Consider the following 17,080-nt stretch of genomic DNA (forward strand, 5'->3'; position numbering starts at 1 on the left):
GTACAGCTAGAGAAATCAGGTAGAACAAGAATCGTCCCCTCCTTTGTTTGAGAAAGTATTTCTCGTGTATCCCTGACAATATTCCAGCGCCAGATCAATGTAATGTAAACGTTTAAATGTCACAAGAATGTTACAGTAACCCAGCAGCTCCGCGGTGTCAGTAATAACGACATAATAGACTCTTGTTGAGCTCTGGGTTCTTTGAGTCAGTGAACTCACTGCATTGCTAACAGATAATTAAGCATTAGCAGCACAAGGCACATTTATGGCCTCCTGAGTGGCACAGCGGTTTACGGTACTGCATCGCAGTGCTAGAGGCGTCACTACAGACCCGGGTTGTATCACGACCGGCCGTGATCGGGAGTCCCATAGGGCCCAGCGTCGTCCCTGTTAGGGCAGGGTTTGGCCGGTGTAGGCCGTCATTGTACATAAGAATTTGTTCTTAACTGACTTGCCTAGTTAAATAAAGGTACTTAAAAAAAAAAAAAAATAAGCACATAGAAATAGAATTACATTGCGGTCCACACATCATAGACCCATTGACTTGAATGGGAATGCTAATTCTAGTAAGTCTATTTCTAGTGTTTAGCCTGTTTGCTTTAGCCCTGTGTCCGACAGGGAAACTGAAAGGACGTCTGTTACTTTCGTTGTTTTGATATTGAAGCCCTTCAATCAAGGGCTAGTTAAACATCTATCTATACAAACTGGAGGAGAGCAGCATGGGTAAATACATGTTCTCACAGGGTGGTAGGGTGTTAGTGGTAATTAGTAGAAGTGTAGTAATGATGATAATCTTAGTTCTTTCTGTTACCAGATAAGACACTTATGTAATTGTTAGAGGATGCCATCTTAACCCTGAGAGGATGCCATCTTAATCCACTCTAAAACCCCTGTCACTCCCTCCTTCCTCCCTCTACTTCTTTCCCGTCGTTTCCCTCTCTCTTTCCCTGTAGGTCTGTGCTCTGACTGGCAGGACTGGGACCCTAACCAGCCTGTGGAGAACGCCAGAGAGGCCATGCAGCAGGCTGATGACTGGCTGGGTGTGCCCCAGGTAAGACACACTACTCTGGGGACTACTGTCCATGGAAAGCCCCTTAAGGCTTGTCAAATTTGCAGTTTAACATGTTCAAATCAGATGTTCAAAGGCAAGTTCACATGTGAAAGTAAATCACATGTGAAAATCTAATTTGCAGTTTCACATGTAAGAAAACTCCACGTGAAAATCTCACTTTCACATGTGGAATTGCAAGTTCAAATGTAGTGATGAAATAGCGTTATTCTCCTCACATGTGAAAAGGTGGTGTTAACATGTTGCAGTAGCAATGTTACAGTATGTAATGCCATTCTGGAAGAAGGTAACTTAGCCTCCCCGAGTATAGTAATTAAGGTACTTTAAAAATAATCATTTCTTATTTCTGAGCCATCCATTCGGAGTGTTACTCAATATTCTTGTAATGCTTTTTGTATAAGAAATCTTAAATTACAGCTCAATTTGACCAAATTATGAATTTGCGATTAATTGTGATTAATCGCAGATCCTGCGATAAAGTCAATTACATTTTTTTAGCGTTTGACAGCCCTCGTTGACATAAAAATATAAAAATTCACATGTGAAAGTGTAGTAGACATGAGTCGATCATGGTTCTTCATGGTCACGTGAAGAAGTAGGCCCGCCTTCAACTTCAGAATTTGTGTTGTTCCTTTTGTTTGTACGGTCAAGACATTGGCTTTTCCTGTGGGAGACCCGGGTTCTCAGAAGCACACATGAGAAATGTAAAATATCACACATGAAATGTGAAACCACATACAGTTGAAGTCGGAAGTTTACATACACTTAGGTTGGAGTCAGGCTAGGGTTATTTTTCTCAATTTCCGCCTGACTGACGTGCCCAAAGTAAACTGCCTGTTGCTCAGGCCCTGAAGCTAGGATATGCATATAATTGGTACCATTGGAAAGAAGACACTTTGAAGTTTGTAGAAATGTTTTAATAATGTAGGAGACTATAACACAATAGATATGGTAGGAGAAAATCCAAAGAAAAACCAGAGAGCCCATGCTCTTACAATGGAAAGTATAGGGAAATAATTAAATCTATCTCCCAGTATGCAATTCCTATGGCGTCCACTGGGTGTCAGCACTCAATGTTCAAGGTTTCAGGCTTGTTTCTTCCAAAACGAGTAAGAATAATGACTTTTACTCCAGGGACACGGTCTTGGAAATTCGTGTATGCACGCGCGATGAAGAGGAGACACATTGAACATACTTCTTTCCGTATGAAATATTATAGTTTGATTACATTTTAGGGTATCTGAGGAGTCAATAGAAAAGTATTTTGACTTGTTTTAACAAAGTTTAGCGGTAGATTTTTGGATTCCTTTCTCTGCATGTTGAACAAGTGGATTACTCAAAATGATGGCGCCAACTGAACAGACTTTTTGGGATATAAAAAAGCATTATATCTAACAAAATGACACTACATGTTATAGCTGGGACACTTTGGATGACAAATCAGAGGAAGATTTTCAAAAAGTAAGTGAATATTTAATCACTATTTGTGAATTTATGAAACCTTTGTCGGTAGAAAAATATTTTGATGTGGAGCGTCATTCTCAAACAATCACATGGCACGCTTTCGATGTAATGGCTACTGTAAATCGGACAGTGCAGTTAGATTAACAAGAAGTGAAGCTTTCAACCGATATAAGACACTTGTATGTACCTAATGTTTAAAATCCATAATTTTTCTGATTATTTATTTGAATTGCACGCCCTCCAGTTTCATCGGAAGTTGTCCCGCTAGCAGGACGCCTAGCCTTAAGAAGTTTTAAAACTCGTTTTTCAACCACTCCACAAATTTCTTGTTAATAAACTATAGTTTTGGCAAGCCGGTTAGGACATCTACTTTGCGCATGACACAAGGAACTTTTCCAACAATTGTTTACTGACAGATTATTTCACTTATAATTCACTGTATCACAATTCCAGTGGGTCCTTAGTTTATATACACTAAGTTAACTGTGCCTTTAAACAGCTTGGACAATTCCAGAAGATGATGTCATGGCTTTAGAAGCTTCTGATAGGCTAATTTACATAATTTGAGTCAATTGGAGGTATACCTGTGGATGTATTTCAAGGCCACCTTCAAACTCAGTGCCTTTTTCCTTGACATCATGGGAAAATCAAAAGAAATCAGCCAAGACCTCAGAAAAAAATGGTAGACCTCCACAAGTCTTGTCCATCCTTGGGAGCAATTTCCAAATGCCTGAAGGTACCACGTTCATCTGTACAAACAACAGTACACAAGTATAAACACCATGGGACCACGCAGCCATCATACCGCTCAGGAAGGAGACGCGTTCTGTCCCCTAGAGATGAACGTACTTTGGTGCGAAAAGTGCAAATCAATCCCAGAACAACAGCAAAGGACCTTGTGAAGATTCTGGAGGAACAGGTACAAAAGTATCTGTATCCACAGTAAAGCGAGTCCTACATCGACATAACCTGAAAGGCTGCTCAGCAAGGAAGAAGCCATTGCTCCAAAACAGCCATAAAAAAGCCAGACTACGATTTGCAACTGCAAAGATCGTACTTTTTGGAGAAATGTCCTCTGGTCTGATGAAACAAAATAGAACTGTTTGGCCATAATGACCATAGTTGTGTTTGAAGGAAAAAGGGGGAGGCTTACAAGCCGAAGAACACCATCCCAACCATGAAGTACGGGGGTGGCAGCATCATGTTGTGGGGGTGCTTTGCTGCAGGAGGGACTGGTGCACTTCACAAAATTGATGGCATCATGAGGCAGGAAAATTATGTGGATATATTGAAGCATCATCTCAAGACATCAGTCAGGAAGTTAAAGCTTGGTCGCAAATGGGACTTCCAAATGGACAATGACCACAAGCATACTTCCAAAGTTGTGGTAAAATGGCTTAAGGATAACAAAGTCAAGGTATTGGAGTGGCCATCATAAAGCCCTGACCTCACACCTATAGAACATTTGTTGGCAGAACAAAAAAGCGTGTGCGAGCAAGGAGGCCTACAAAACCTGACTCAGTTACAGCAGCTGTGTCAGGAGGAATTGGCCAAAATTCACCCAACTTATTGTGGGGAGCTTGTGGAAGGCTACCCGAAACGTTTGACCCAAGTTAAACAATTTAATGCTACCAAATACTAATTGAGTGTATGTAAACTTCTGACCCACTGGGAATGTGATGAAAGAAATAAAAGCTGAAATAAATTATTCTCTCTACTAGTGGCAATGTCACGTGATTTGTTTTGTGGTAGATTTTTTTTTTTATTATGTAAAAATGGTCATAGGATTTGTTCGCATGTATTCACACGTGTCCGAAAACCACGTGTTTTTCACGTGATTTATTAGTTTTTTTTTGTTGCGGCACGATGTGGAGCTAGTGAGTGTAATGCTATGAATGTTTTAGTTAACAGAGGGACAATACATGGCAAGGTTTCATATTGTCTACTATGTTTCACTTTTACTGTAGTTTAATTTGTTTGAGTGTTGAGTAGGTGCATGAGTAGGTGCATGATTATAGCATATTATAGATTTATATGCTGAGATGTAGATTTGCCAAATTCAATTCCAAGACTGACACTGTCAGATGTACTATTTAAGTGCTTGTTTATCTACTTGTTCACTTGTTTATCTGATACAACACGTGCATAGTCTCAGTGAAGCAGGGCCATTCGTGACATGGCATCACCCTAGGGTGTGATTCATGCTGAGATGGCCTAGGGTGTATATTGAGCTGGCCTAGGGTGTATATTGAGCTGGCCTAGGTTATACTGTATATTGAGCTGGCCTAAGGTGTGTATCGTAGTGAGAGATAAGGCCAAAGTTATGTGTCTTGGATTCCCAGGTCCCAGGCCTAGGGGGCTGAATTCTCCCCGGGCTGAGGGCTGTCTTGTGAGCTGTCAATGAGGTGTGGGAGAGGGCTTGGCTCTGGGCTAAATCATGGTTTACTGAGGCCACAGTGCTTAACCCTGCTGTGCTGGGGTCAAGAAATTTACACCACACTGTGATATGGCCAAAAAACAGGGAGGGAGGGAGGGAGGGAGGGAGGGAGGGAGGGAGGGAGAAAGAGAGTGGAGGAGGAGGGAGTCAATGAAATAGAATCTATGCAATGTGGAAATGTGCCTTTACATTGGTTTACAGAACACATAAACAATAGAGACATCAAATGTATTTTATGCCTGTCTGTTATACAAACTTCTACCTTTTGCTAAGTAGACAGACTATCTACTAGGCCTACTAAGTCATTTAGTCCTGTATTGATTTCTTAAAAACGATTTACAGTAAAGACCAGACAACAGTCCTCTTTAGGGGTAAATACAGATGTGCTTTGACATATGCTCCCCATGGGGCAAAAGGGTTTAAGTCAAGTAAGACAATTGTGGCTATATTGACCCCTAACCCAATGTTTCCCAACCATTTTTTAATTTTTTATGTGGCACACCTAAAATGTTCCTATAAATTAATGTAGTGGTAATGACCTCCTTCTTGGCAGATCCATACTGCAAATCCTCTATTTTCAGTGACAAATATTTTTTTACAGATTAAATAGGATTTATTTGAACTATTGTCATAGTTCTTTACTCATGAGGATGCATTTGTGTGTGCTAATGGTTCTCACAGGCTAAGTAAAATGATAGCCTACAAATCACTTTGCTCATGATACGATCCCCTCAAATGATAATGTAACAACAGTCTGAGCGCACCAGACTTGAAACAGTGATACAGATGTAACCATGTACCATTCAATGTATTATCTGAGTGGCACTGTTGCTCCCAAATCGAGATTCCATATGCATTCCACAGGTCACGTTTCTAAGTGAATGTTCCAAAAAATTAACAAGATCAGGAAAACTTTTGCGACACACCTGAGTTCCTCAAGGCACCAGTTAAAAATCACTTCCCTAACCCATGACTTTCTGCTTGTTGACTAGGTAACTAACTTTTCACACCCTCCTTGTGGCCTAGGTGATCAACCCTGAGGAGATTGTAGATCCGGAAGTGGATGAACAGTCTGTGATGACTTACCTGTCCCAGTTCCCTAAGTCTAAACTGAGGCCTGGCGCTCCCCTCAAACCTAAAGGGGTTCAGCTGTACCCCAAAAAAGCCAAGTCTTACGGACCAGGTGGGTACCACTGGGATAGGGACCATACTTTACCACAGTGGTGAGTTGAATCTAGCACTGATTTAGTAGATAAAGACATTTTTACTTGTGATAGTTGTGAGGTTGTTTTACCTACTGTAGTTGAATGCACTTGGGGATAAAGCATCTGCCCGATGACTAAAGTAATGTAAGTGAATCAGGATTTCTGATAAGCATAATGTATTGTTTCATATACTGCCCATAGACTCAAACACATCTAACTCGCTCTTTTACACATATTTTTCTAATTATAAATTCTGCTGGAAATTCATGGACATTGTACAATGAAGCAATCTTCCTCTCTCTCCCATAGGTATTGAGGCAAATGGTAACATGGTTCTGAAGCCAGCGGTGTTCACAGTGGAAACTCTGGAGGCAGGTCAGGCTGAGGTGCTGGTGTATGTCATTGATCCTGAGGGACACACTGAGGAGGCTAAGCTGGTCTTCAACAACGACAAGAACAGGACCCACACCGTCATTTACATCCCCAAGGTTGAGGGCGCCCACAAGGTATCTGATCACTACCATCAATATCCCATATAGATTTATTTTACTTAACTTTACATTCTTACTTGACTTTACTATACACACATCTCATCATCACAATGTACTACTAGCCCACTGAAACTCTTTAAAGCAAAACTTAAAGGCCCAATGCAGTCAAAATTCATTTCCCCCCTGTTTTGTATCAGCTGATGAAACTAACACTGTAAAAGTGTGAAAGGATTTGATCAGTGTTATTTCCTGATAGCTGCTTGTTGAAAATACAATCTACACAGGACCTTCGCATGGGCGGGAGTTTCAGCTTTCCATGGTGACATCACCATGCAGTAAATTGGTTAATAAACCAATAACAAAGTTCCAAACCTCTGCCAATAACAGCTAATTTTCACACCAATCCCAAATTTGCCAATGTAAATCTATTACAGTAAGCTAATTAATTGTTACCCAGAAATTATTTGAAATGTATATATTTTTTAAAGTCTGCATTGGGCCTTTAATAAAGGAACATTTTACTGGTTCTTTCTTCAGGTGAAAGTGCTGTTTGCTGGGCAGGATATTGATAAGAGCCCCTACACAGTGAACGTGGCCAAGGCCATAGGTGATCCCAACAAGGTCCAGGCCAGAGGACCAGGGCTGGAAGCTACTGGCAACATGGCCAACAAACCCATCTACTTTGACATCTACACTGCAGGTAAGGAGTGGAGACACACCAGACAAGGAACACATTAGTAGCAGTGATCAGATGAGTTCCTTGCAAAACTACTAAAACTAGAGAAGGAATTTACTGTGAGGGCCCAAAATAATGTCCCACGTTTCCTTGTTTTGATCACATGGTTGGTTAACAGTGTTTTGATTGGTCTCTTCCTGTTATCCTGTCTAGGTGGCGGTAACGGTGATGTGAGCGTTGTCATCGTGGACCCTGAGGGGAAGAAAGACACGGTGAAACTGATCTTGGACAACAAGGGGGACAGTGTTTTCCGTTGCACCTACCGGCCCATGTTGGAAGGCCCCCACACCATCCATATCCTGTTTGCCGGTCAGGAGATCCTTAAGAGCCCCTTCAAGGTTCAAATCGCAGAGGGTAAGTTAGCACTGAGCCAACTGTCACTAACAGTCACCAACTGTCACTACACAAATCACCGTTGTTGGCACTACTGTTGCATTGTGTCATTCCGTTGTTGATATATCACGCTCTAGTTCCACAGTTATTTCAATCACTCGCCGCTGCCAACATGTCGCCACGATGACCAGTCAGTGTTATGTTGAAGTTAAACCAACTTCCTGTCTGTGATTTTTCACTCCTCCCTCTATCTTGGGTCCTCTTCCAGTTCAAATAAATCCCGAGTCTGCATTCACCTCTCCCAGTGGAGAGAAGGGCCCAGAGGGCAAGAAGGGTGGTGTCCCTACCCTCAGAGGCAAAAAGTGCAGACCAAGTTAGTATGGGTTGTCTAGGTGGAGGCCTGCGCCCGTTGGTATGCTAGCCGGGCCCCACAACATCTATGTCCTGTGCCCTATGCCATTTTCCCGATGCCCTGTATGCTTCCTGTGGCAATGCCATGCCCTCTGAGGGCCAAGAAAGAGTGCCTTGCTTGGGCGGTTGCTGCCTTGCCTGTGGCAGCTTGGTGTTGGAGACAGATATCTCATACATTTCTATTATGTAGCAAAGTGAATGTTCTTGACTAGTAGGAAACTTTCCAGGAAAGTGATTTTAGTCTAAGTGAGTCAGTGCTTCCCAGATTGCATTATGAAATGTTTCATTTTTAAATGTTTTGGCTTGTTGTGTTTCCTTGATTTGGGTTAGTATTCATAGGTTTTATTGCTTCAAACTTTTAAGAGTAACCAAGCCTGCAATCAATGTTTCTATTAGACTGAAATGTTGTTAAGTCATTTGTTGCCTGGAAGCTCCATTAGTTTCTTCATGATGCAAACAATACATGGTTGTATTGATATACAGTACTTGTCAAGTTTGGACACACCTACTCATTCAAGGGTTTTTCTTTATTTGTACTATTTTCTACATTGTAGAATAATAGTGGAGACATCAAAACTATGAAATAACACATATGGAATCATATAGTAACCAAAAAGTGTTTTATATTTGAGATTCTTCAAAGTAGCCACCCTTTGCCTTGCTGACAGCTTTGCACACTCTTGGCATTCTCTCAACCAGCTTCATGAAGTAGTCACCTGGAATGCATTTCAATTAAACGGTGTGCCGCCTTAAAAGTTACTTTGTGGAATTTTTTTCCTTCTTAATGTATGTGTATTATACAATGTGAGTGTACTGCATTCAGCATTGTGCTATTCCTATACTGCATTGTATCAAAGTTCAAAGCTAGCATCCTATGGAATTGATTGACTGATTATGTTCATTGACCTTAATAATGAAATTCATTATAGCATCTTGCCTGCATCATGTTTGCATACGACATTGTATCGTATGTGAATGCTCCTGCCAGCTCCATTTGGTCCTACACTGCTAGGTTAGTCTGTCAATCTGTCAGTCTGTGTACCACTCTCCTTAACCACCCCTTTCCTTCTCTCCAGCCATCAATGCCGACACGTGTTGTGCCACAGGCCGAGGCCTTCAGCCAAAAGGGGTGAGGGTCAAGGAGGTGGCAGACTTCAAGGTCTTCACCAAGGGAGCTGGCAACGGAGAGCTCAAGGTCTCAGTGACTGGACCATGTGGAGATGAGGAGACAGTGAAAGTAAAAGATATTGGTGATGGTGTCTATGAATGTGAATATCTTCCTAACCAGACTGGTAAATACAGCGTCAACATCACCTGGGGAGGACAGCCCATCCCACACAGGTAAGGACTTTCAATAAGCTGTTTTAAATGCTTATAAATGTGTAGAAATGCTTATTAATTATAATGCTTTTTTAATGTTCTATTAGTGTTTGTTAATGATTAAATACTCATTAATAATAGCACATAAAGTTTTTATAAAGTTATCATAATGTGTTTACTACACTTCCCAAAGTCCAGCACCTACATAGTCTACTGCAACATACCCTCCTTTCCTTTTCTTTACCTATTTCTGTGTGTCTCTTTCAGCCCCTTCGATGTGGAGGTGAGTGAGGTGGCAGGCCCTCAGAAGGTGAGAGCCTGGGGTCCTGGTCTGGTGACCGGCCAAGTAGGCAAGTCGGCTGACTTCGTGGTGGAGGCCATCGGCACGGAAGTGGGAACTCTGGGTAAGCCAAGACATGAGGGACATGGGGCATTATGAGTAAAATAGTTGAACAAGTAGAGTAATGGATTAGATGACAGTAACAAAATCAAACTTCTTTAGTGGAACTTATCTTTACATTTTCTAAGAAAAGGCACATTACTTCTTCTTTATAGTCACAAGTTCAGTTGGTATTCTAACAGGTGTGCAGAGGGAAATTACCTATATGCCTCTTGAGTGATTGGGAGACTAAAGTCAAACGTTCTCTCTCCAGGCTTCTCTATCGAGGGTCCATCCCAGGCTAAGATTGAGTGTGATGATAAGGGTGACGGCTCCTGCGATGTCCGCTATTGGCCCACTGAGCCAGATGACTACGCTGTCCATGTCATATGTGATGACGAAGACATCAAGGACAGCCCCTTCATGGCCCACATCCTCTCTGCAACCAATGACTGCTTCCGTGAGAAGGTTAGCTCCTCCCACCACACCAGCCTAGCTCCACCCTTACAGGAGTAGTTTTTATGACACACAAAAACACACTGATGTACAAACAAACACACACACATTTAATTGTACCTCTATGCAACTCACATTAATGTTTACCTCTCTGTTGCAGGTGAAAGCTTTCGGTCCAGGCCTGGAGCCCATAGGGGTCATCGTAAACAAACCAGCAGAGTTCACCATCGATGCCCGCGAGGCTGGCAACGGCCATCTGAAGATCTACGCCAAGGATACAGAGGGCGTCACCATCGACATTAAGATCACTGATAAGGGAGACGGGACCTTCTTGTGTGTGTACGTCCCCATCAAGCCCATCAAACACACCATCATCATCACCTGGGGAGATGTCAACATACCCAACAGCCCCTCCAGGGTGAGTAGGACTGACCTACTGGGATTTGAACCCAGGATCTCCTGTGTGTCACTAAACCGTGTTAGCCCACTGAGCTAAAGCCTAGGCATTAGGTCAAGGACGGGGAGCCAATACAAGTCTTCAGGTCTCAGACAAGTTTACATAAGCCCAGCCAGCCTACTCTTATTTAGGGAAAATGATACTCCACTAGAAATGGATATGAGTACTTTAGGTAGCAACAATAGTGTTGTGTGTCAAGTGTTGCCTCTGTCTGAATAACATTGTGTGTTTCTGTGTGTATAGGTGATTGTTGGAGAGGGCTGCCACCCAGACAAGGTCAAGGTGTATGGTCCAGGAGTGGAGAAGACAGGACTCAAGGCCAACGAGCCCAACTTCTTCACTGTGGACTGCGCAGAGGCTGGACAAGGTATGTGTGTTAATAGGAAATACTACTCAAAGTGTTCTTCGGCTTCTTCCTGTAGAAGAACCCTGTAGGGTTCCAGGTATAACATTTTCACCCTGTTAGAACCCTTTTAAAACCATTTCTTCCATAGAGAAGGCAGTTTCTTTATTTTTTATTTAACCTTTATTTAACTAGGCAAGTCAAATTCTTATTTACAATGACGGGCTACCCCGGCCAAACCGTAACCCGGACAACGCTGGGCCAATTGTGCGCCGCCATATGGACGAGCATCGTCTTGCACTTGTTCTGCCAATACCAACCTAACTTTAGTGCCTGCAACTGTAAAAGATCAGAAAGTTTTTGATACTGATAGGCACAGTATTATGAGATTTCTTCATATGTAGATATACATATCTATTGACCTCCCATAGGAGACATCAGTATTGGGATCAAGTGTGCTCCAGGAGTGGTGGGTCCAGCCGAGGCTGACATCGACTTTGACATTATCAAGAACGACAATGACACCTTCACTGTCAAGTACACCCCCCCCGGTGCAGGGAAATACACCATCATGGTGTTGTTCGCTGAACAGGTGAGACTAAAACTACACTACCCAGGGTCCTTCAGTAGAGAGTTACTGTTACAAGGGACATCAAACGTGGAGACACTATGGAGGCTCTAATCTAGAGCGCCCAGTTAAATTGTGTTTGAGAGCATTTTTTAACTCTCTAAATGGTTAAATGAGCGAGAAATAGATGTCATTGTTGCAATAGTTTGTGAGTGGGCAACACATACTATCATCTTAAATTGACATGTTGAATTATTTTGCCATGTTCAATTATTGTATATTTTGCACTAATTTCCCTAATGTGGACAGTTGTTTTACTACCTTACACAATCTTGCATTTTCACCATAAAATTAAGTGGAATTCAACATCCTTTTTACCTCAGACTGGTGATGTTAGAATAAAAGTTTAGTCATCATGATAACATGAGATTGCTTAAAACAGATCAATATCTTTGATTTTGTACCGTTGAGTTTGTCACACGTGCTGGGATGCGCAGGACTTAGAACTCGGAGTGGCCAGGAAATGGCACAGAAAATTAGTGGGTGGTCTCTCTATAAAAGTTGCTTGCCACACACCAATACATGGTTTTGACAGTCAAACTAGCAGTTAAATAGCAACCAACCTTTGTCACTATTGATATCCTATGCCGCGTCGTGATATGTTGAAGTTAACTAACAGAAAAAGTGGTCTGTTCCCTTTTCTGTGATGGCAGCCTCCCAAAATCAACATCCGACATTCTAAAATATAGATATAAGCCTTCTAAACAAGTTCTCATCTAAACAACCATGTATAGGTTATTCTAATTTTCCGTGTGCCCTTTGAATAGTGTTAGTTTAAACAGTGCAACACCCCAAACATTTGCCCCCTGTTCTATAGATTTTGGCGTAATATCAATGGAAGTGATTAACAAAAAAAAGTGTTGTGTTACACTTACCTGGTTGGCGAGCCACCTGAATACAAATGCAACACTTCAAAATGTAGCTAGCTCTCTTTCACAAATCGTCCTCTAACCAGTAATGTACATATTATTTGGAGATTCCGTGTGGTTTTTGAGCTTTATTCGTTTTAACAGGACGTGCAACCTCATCTCCCCCCTCTAGCGCCATTGAACTCAACATGATATCGACATGAGTGATTGACAAATAAGTGTTGTGTTTCTCTTTCCGTTTTGGCGACCCCCAAATCAAAATGCATCACTCCAAAATGTAGCTGACTGTCATCTGCAGGTTGTTCTCTAACCAGCGATGTAAATAATAACTCCAGTTTCCATGTGTTTTTTTAGTTGTGTTAGTTTCAGCAACGCGTACAACCTGATTTTCTCCCTAATCGATAGGGTTTTGGTGCATGTGCAGTTTATAAGGTGCTTTTTTACAAAAACACAAGTAATATGATTACTATTGTTGCACATTAACTTCATGTGTATATACTACATTTTATATTTAGGTTTCCAATACAGTTTATCACAAACTGTTTCTGCGTATTGGTTATTGATTTGAACATGTTAAATCTGTGTTTTAACATTGGGATTCTTATCAAAATGTCTTCTCAACAGGAAGCAGCGACAGCATCATTTTCAACTTAAGTTTTAAATTGAACATTCAACATTTATTTCCAGTGTTATTGTACCTGATCAGGTAAAAACTCCTGAATGAGTCCAAAAACGTGCTATGGTTTATTTATTTTGATGATATACCAGAAATCACCAAAATGGGTTTGCCCTGCCTACTGTTACTATGTGGCTTAGCATTAGAACTATAATAATTCTAACTATTCATTCTAAGGATGACCCGAATGGAACAAAAGTTGCCGTAGTTGGGATCTCGATTTGTGTTCGAGTTTTTATAAAAAATCGTACAGCAGCAAAACCATTCCATGTTTGTGTTACAGGAAATCCCCATTAGTCCATTTAGAGTGAAGGTGAATCCTTCCCATGATGCTGGCAATGTGAGGGCTGAGGGCACAGGACTCAACAAGACAGGCGTGGAGGCGGGCACTCCGACCCACTTCACCATCTTCACAAAGGGAGCAGGCAAGGCCAAGCCAAAGGTCCAGTTCACAGCAGCAGAACTGAAGGGAGAGGCTGTCAGGGACTTTGAGATCATAGACAACCATGACTACTCCTACACCGTTAAGTACACCGCTATTCAACAGGGTCAGATGACCATCTCCGTCACCCATGGAGGGGACCCCATTCCCAAGAGCCCCTTCAATATTACTGTGGCTCCTCCTGTAGATCTGGGAAAGGTCAAGGTTACAGGACTGGACACCAGTAAGTTCTCAACATTGTACACAGTAACTTTGCAACGTAAAGCCCAAATTGTAATTGATTTGAAAACTGGATCTTGTTATCTTATTCATTTTCTTCTTCTTGGGACCATGTACATCTGACATTGCCCTAGATTATAGCTATATACCGCAGCTAATTGTTATTTGCAAAGGTGTTGTCAATAGTTTGAATGAGTAGCTGTTAAAACTGATGAATATATGATTTAAGCATGTTTGTTCTTGTTATTTTAGAGGTAGAAGTTGGCAAGGATCAAGAGTTCTACATCAACACCCAGGGAGCCGGAGGACAGGGCGAGGTGGCCGTCAAGATGACCTCACCCTCTGGCCGACCAATCCCTTACAAGCTGGATTCGGACACAGCCAATGGAGCCCACTCGGTGAAGTACATCCCCCCAGAGGAGGGGCCTTACAAGGTGGACGTCAGCTATGATTGCAACCCCGTCCCTGGATCCCCCTTCGCTGTGGAGGGAGGGATGCCTGCTGACCCATCAAAGGTAAAAGTGACTACAACATTTGACATGAGCTTCAGTGGGATCTATTTTAATGTGAGGCTCATGAAAAGACAGTAACTGTCCGCTGACTGATACTCCGAAATGTAATCTATACTGAAGCTTAGTGAAGCATCATGAATGTTTTTTTGTCCTAATGTTAACACTACTGGCATCAACTTCTTCTTGCTTCTTCATGACATTATGAGTCTCTCTAACATCTATTAACTTTATCCTTCAGGTGCGTGCATACGGCCCAGGCCTGAAGGGAGGCATTGTGGGTAAACCAGCCCCCTTTGCCATTGACACCAATGGAGCGGGCCCCGGCGGGCTGGGCCTGACTGTGGAGGGGCCGTGCAAGGCTAAGATCGAGTGCCAGGACAACGGACACGGTACCTGCTCAGTGTCCTACCTGCCAACTGAGGCTGGAGAGTATGCCATCAATATCCTGTTTGGAGAGCAGCACATCCCTGGGTCTCCTTTCAAGGCAGCTGTTAAGCCATGCCTGGAACCCAGCAAGGTGAGATGAGATGATACTTTATTTAATATACTTTATGCCTTCGATATGCCTAGTTATTGATTTTTTGACATGCCTATTGGTTGTGTATTCCGGCTGATTATATCGTTTATATATTTTCCATGTTTTTTAGGAATGTATGATGTCAAATTTGAGATTGTATATATGTTTCTGCATCTGTAAAAATATAAAATAAACCTATCCCTAAACTTACAGGTAACAGCCAGTGGTCCAGGCCTAGATAAAGCCAAGGCAGGGGAACCAGCCTACTTTACAGTGGACTGCACCAGTGCCGGAGAGGCTGAGCTCACCATCGAGATTGTCTCTGAGTCCGGGGCTCAGGCCGAGGTCCACATCCAGAAGACAGACGAGGGAACCTTCTCTGTCACCTACATCCCACCTTTCCACGGCACACACACCATCACCATTAAGTACGGGGGTCATGTGGTTCCCAACTTCCCTGCGCTCATCCAAGTGGAGCCGGCTGTTGATACCAGCGGAGTGCAGGTCTATGGACCAGGAATGCAGCCCAGAGGTAAGGAGGAGTAGTTGTGGAGTGGTTAGGGCATATTACCCTTGCCTAGGTAAAGTAGGCAAAGGCTCCTATAGCTAAAGGCTACTTAAGCTGTTTAACTATAATTTGGTAAATGCCTCAAGCTAAGGCTAGCTAGCTACTATACACAGTAGTTTACGAGCAAAACAAAGCATAGCTTACTGATAAAAGCCATATAGCTAAGGCTACTATAGCATACTGGCAAAAAGCTACTATAGCTAAAGTATACTGGAAAAGGTTACTCTACCTAACACTACTGTAGCTAACAATTACATGCTAACAATTACAGTAGCTTGCGATCCTTCCTTGCAATCATCTATGTCTATAGGAGTCATCAAGGAGGTTACCACTCACTTCATTGTGGATGCCCGCAAAATGACCAAGACCTTTGGTGACCACTTGAAAGCATGCATCATCAGCCCTTCAGGCACCAGCACGGACACCTACATCACAAACAAGGGAGACGGAACCTTCAGAGTGGAATACACCGCCTATGAGGACGGTAAGAACATGTAGAAGATGAAAACTTTTCTGATAGCTTTCTGATAGCTAAAGTTAGGTTGCTTTGTAGGATATGTTTAATAGCTATCCGACTCCAAGGACCATAAAGGGACAATGTAGATGTACACAGGGCAAGTCCATCACATGTTACTTGTTCTTTTATTCAGTTTTGTTCAACAAGGAATCCTTGAAAAGAGTGATAGCGAGATATTATCAAATCAAAGTTTATTTGTCACGTGCGCCGTATACAGTGCAAAAAAGGTATTTGGTGAACAATAGGAAATAAAAACAACAGTCAAAAGACTGAAAATAACAGTAGCGAGGCTATATACAGTAGCGAGGCTACATACAGGCACCGGTTAGTCAGGCTGATTGAGGTAGTATGTACATGTAGATATGGTTAAAGTGACTATGCATATATGATGAACAGAGAGTAGCAGTAGCGTAAAAGAGGGGGTGGCGGGTGGCTGGACAAAATGCAGGTGTTTGAGTGGAGGGTTCATTTAGGACTAGATAGATAGAGTAGATAGAGAGGGTATAAATACAGAATGAGGCAGAGGAGGTGATCTGAGGGGTTTAGAGAAGAAAGGCAGAGAGGGGAGAGGGCTTTATAAATAGAGTTAGTGCTGGAACAGAAAAGAAGCTCAGGTATATATGCACTGCTCTGTCCTGCTCTGAGCCTCTTCTCTCAGATACAGGAGTAATGGCTAGCTGGAGGTATTAATAGAGTTCTGTCAAGTTAATGTTATTACGGTATAACAACATGGGGAAGATGTGTTATTTTTGTGTATTAATGATTCGTCTCACATCTCCATAGTTACCACAAGTCTCATTCATTATCTGAACGAATCTTAGGAAGAAAGGTTCAATCGTGATAAAATATCATAAATGCACTGAAAATCGTCTTAGATAGATATAACTTAATTGCCCTGCACAGTAAAACCAGCTTGGTCATCATACAAGATCATGTACAGTATATCTGCCATAAAATCACCTGTAATCATGTGTATCTGTCTACTGAGAACACACACACACACACACACACACACACACACACACACACAC

At 42.2% G+C, this 17,080-nt stretch overlaps 1 protein-coding gene across 1 annotated transcript in view; it reads left to right on the top strand.

Moving 5' to 3' along the window:
* LOC115152412 (filamin-C) overlaps positions 1–17,080 on the top strand; it is a 76,061-nt gene that overhangs the window by 11,204 nt on the left and 47,777 nt on the right. Inside the window, exons 3-18 of the mRNA XM_029697266.1 lie at positions 954–1,051; positions 5,997–6,153; positions 6,485–6,681; positions 7,204–7,366; positions 7,556–7,756; positions 9,223–9,487; positions 9,734–9,870; positions 10,120–10,313; positions 10,462–10,719; positions 11,002–11,125; positions 11,533–11,693; positions 13,558–13,939; positions 14,188–14,450; positions 14,686–14,964; positions 15,178–15,496; positions 15,843–16,016. Of these exons, the coding sequence (XP_029553126.1) occupies positions 954–1,051; positions 5,997–6,153; positions 6,485–6,681; positions 7,204–7,366; positions 7,556–7,756; positions 9,223–9,487; positions 9,734–9,870; positions 10,120–10,313; positions 10,462–10,719; positions 11,002–11,125; positions 11,533–11,693; positions 13,558–13,939; positions 14,188–14,450; positions 14,686–14,964; positions 15,178–15,496; positions 15,843–16,016 (3,372 nt within the window). The remainder of the gene's footprint in view (positions 1–953; positions 1,052–5,996; positions 6,154–6,484; positions 6,682–7,203; positions 7,367–7,555; positions 7,757–9,222; positions 9,488–9,733; positions 9,871–10,119; positions 10,314–10,461; positions 10,720–11,001; positions 11,126–11,532; positions 11,694–13,557; positions 13,940–14,187; positions 14,451–14,685; positions 14,965–15,177; positions 15,497–15,842; positions 16,017–17,080) is intronic.

The sequence above is a fragment of the Salmo trutta genome, chromosome 17 (genome assembly GCF_901001165.1).
Source record: "Salmo trutta chromosome 17, fSalTru1.1, whole genome shotgun sequence".
NCBI lineage: Eukaryota > Metazoa > Chordata > Actinopteri > Salmoniformes > Salmonidae > Salmo > Salmo trutta.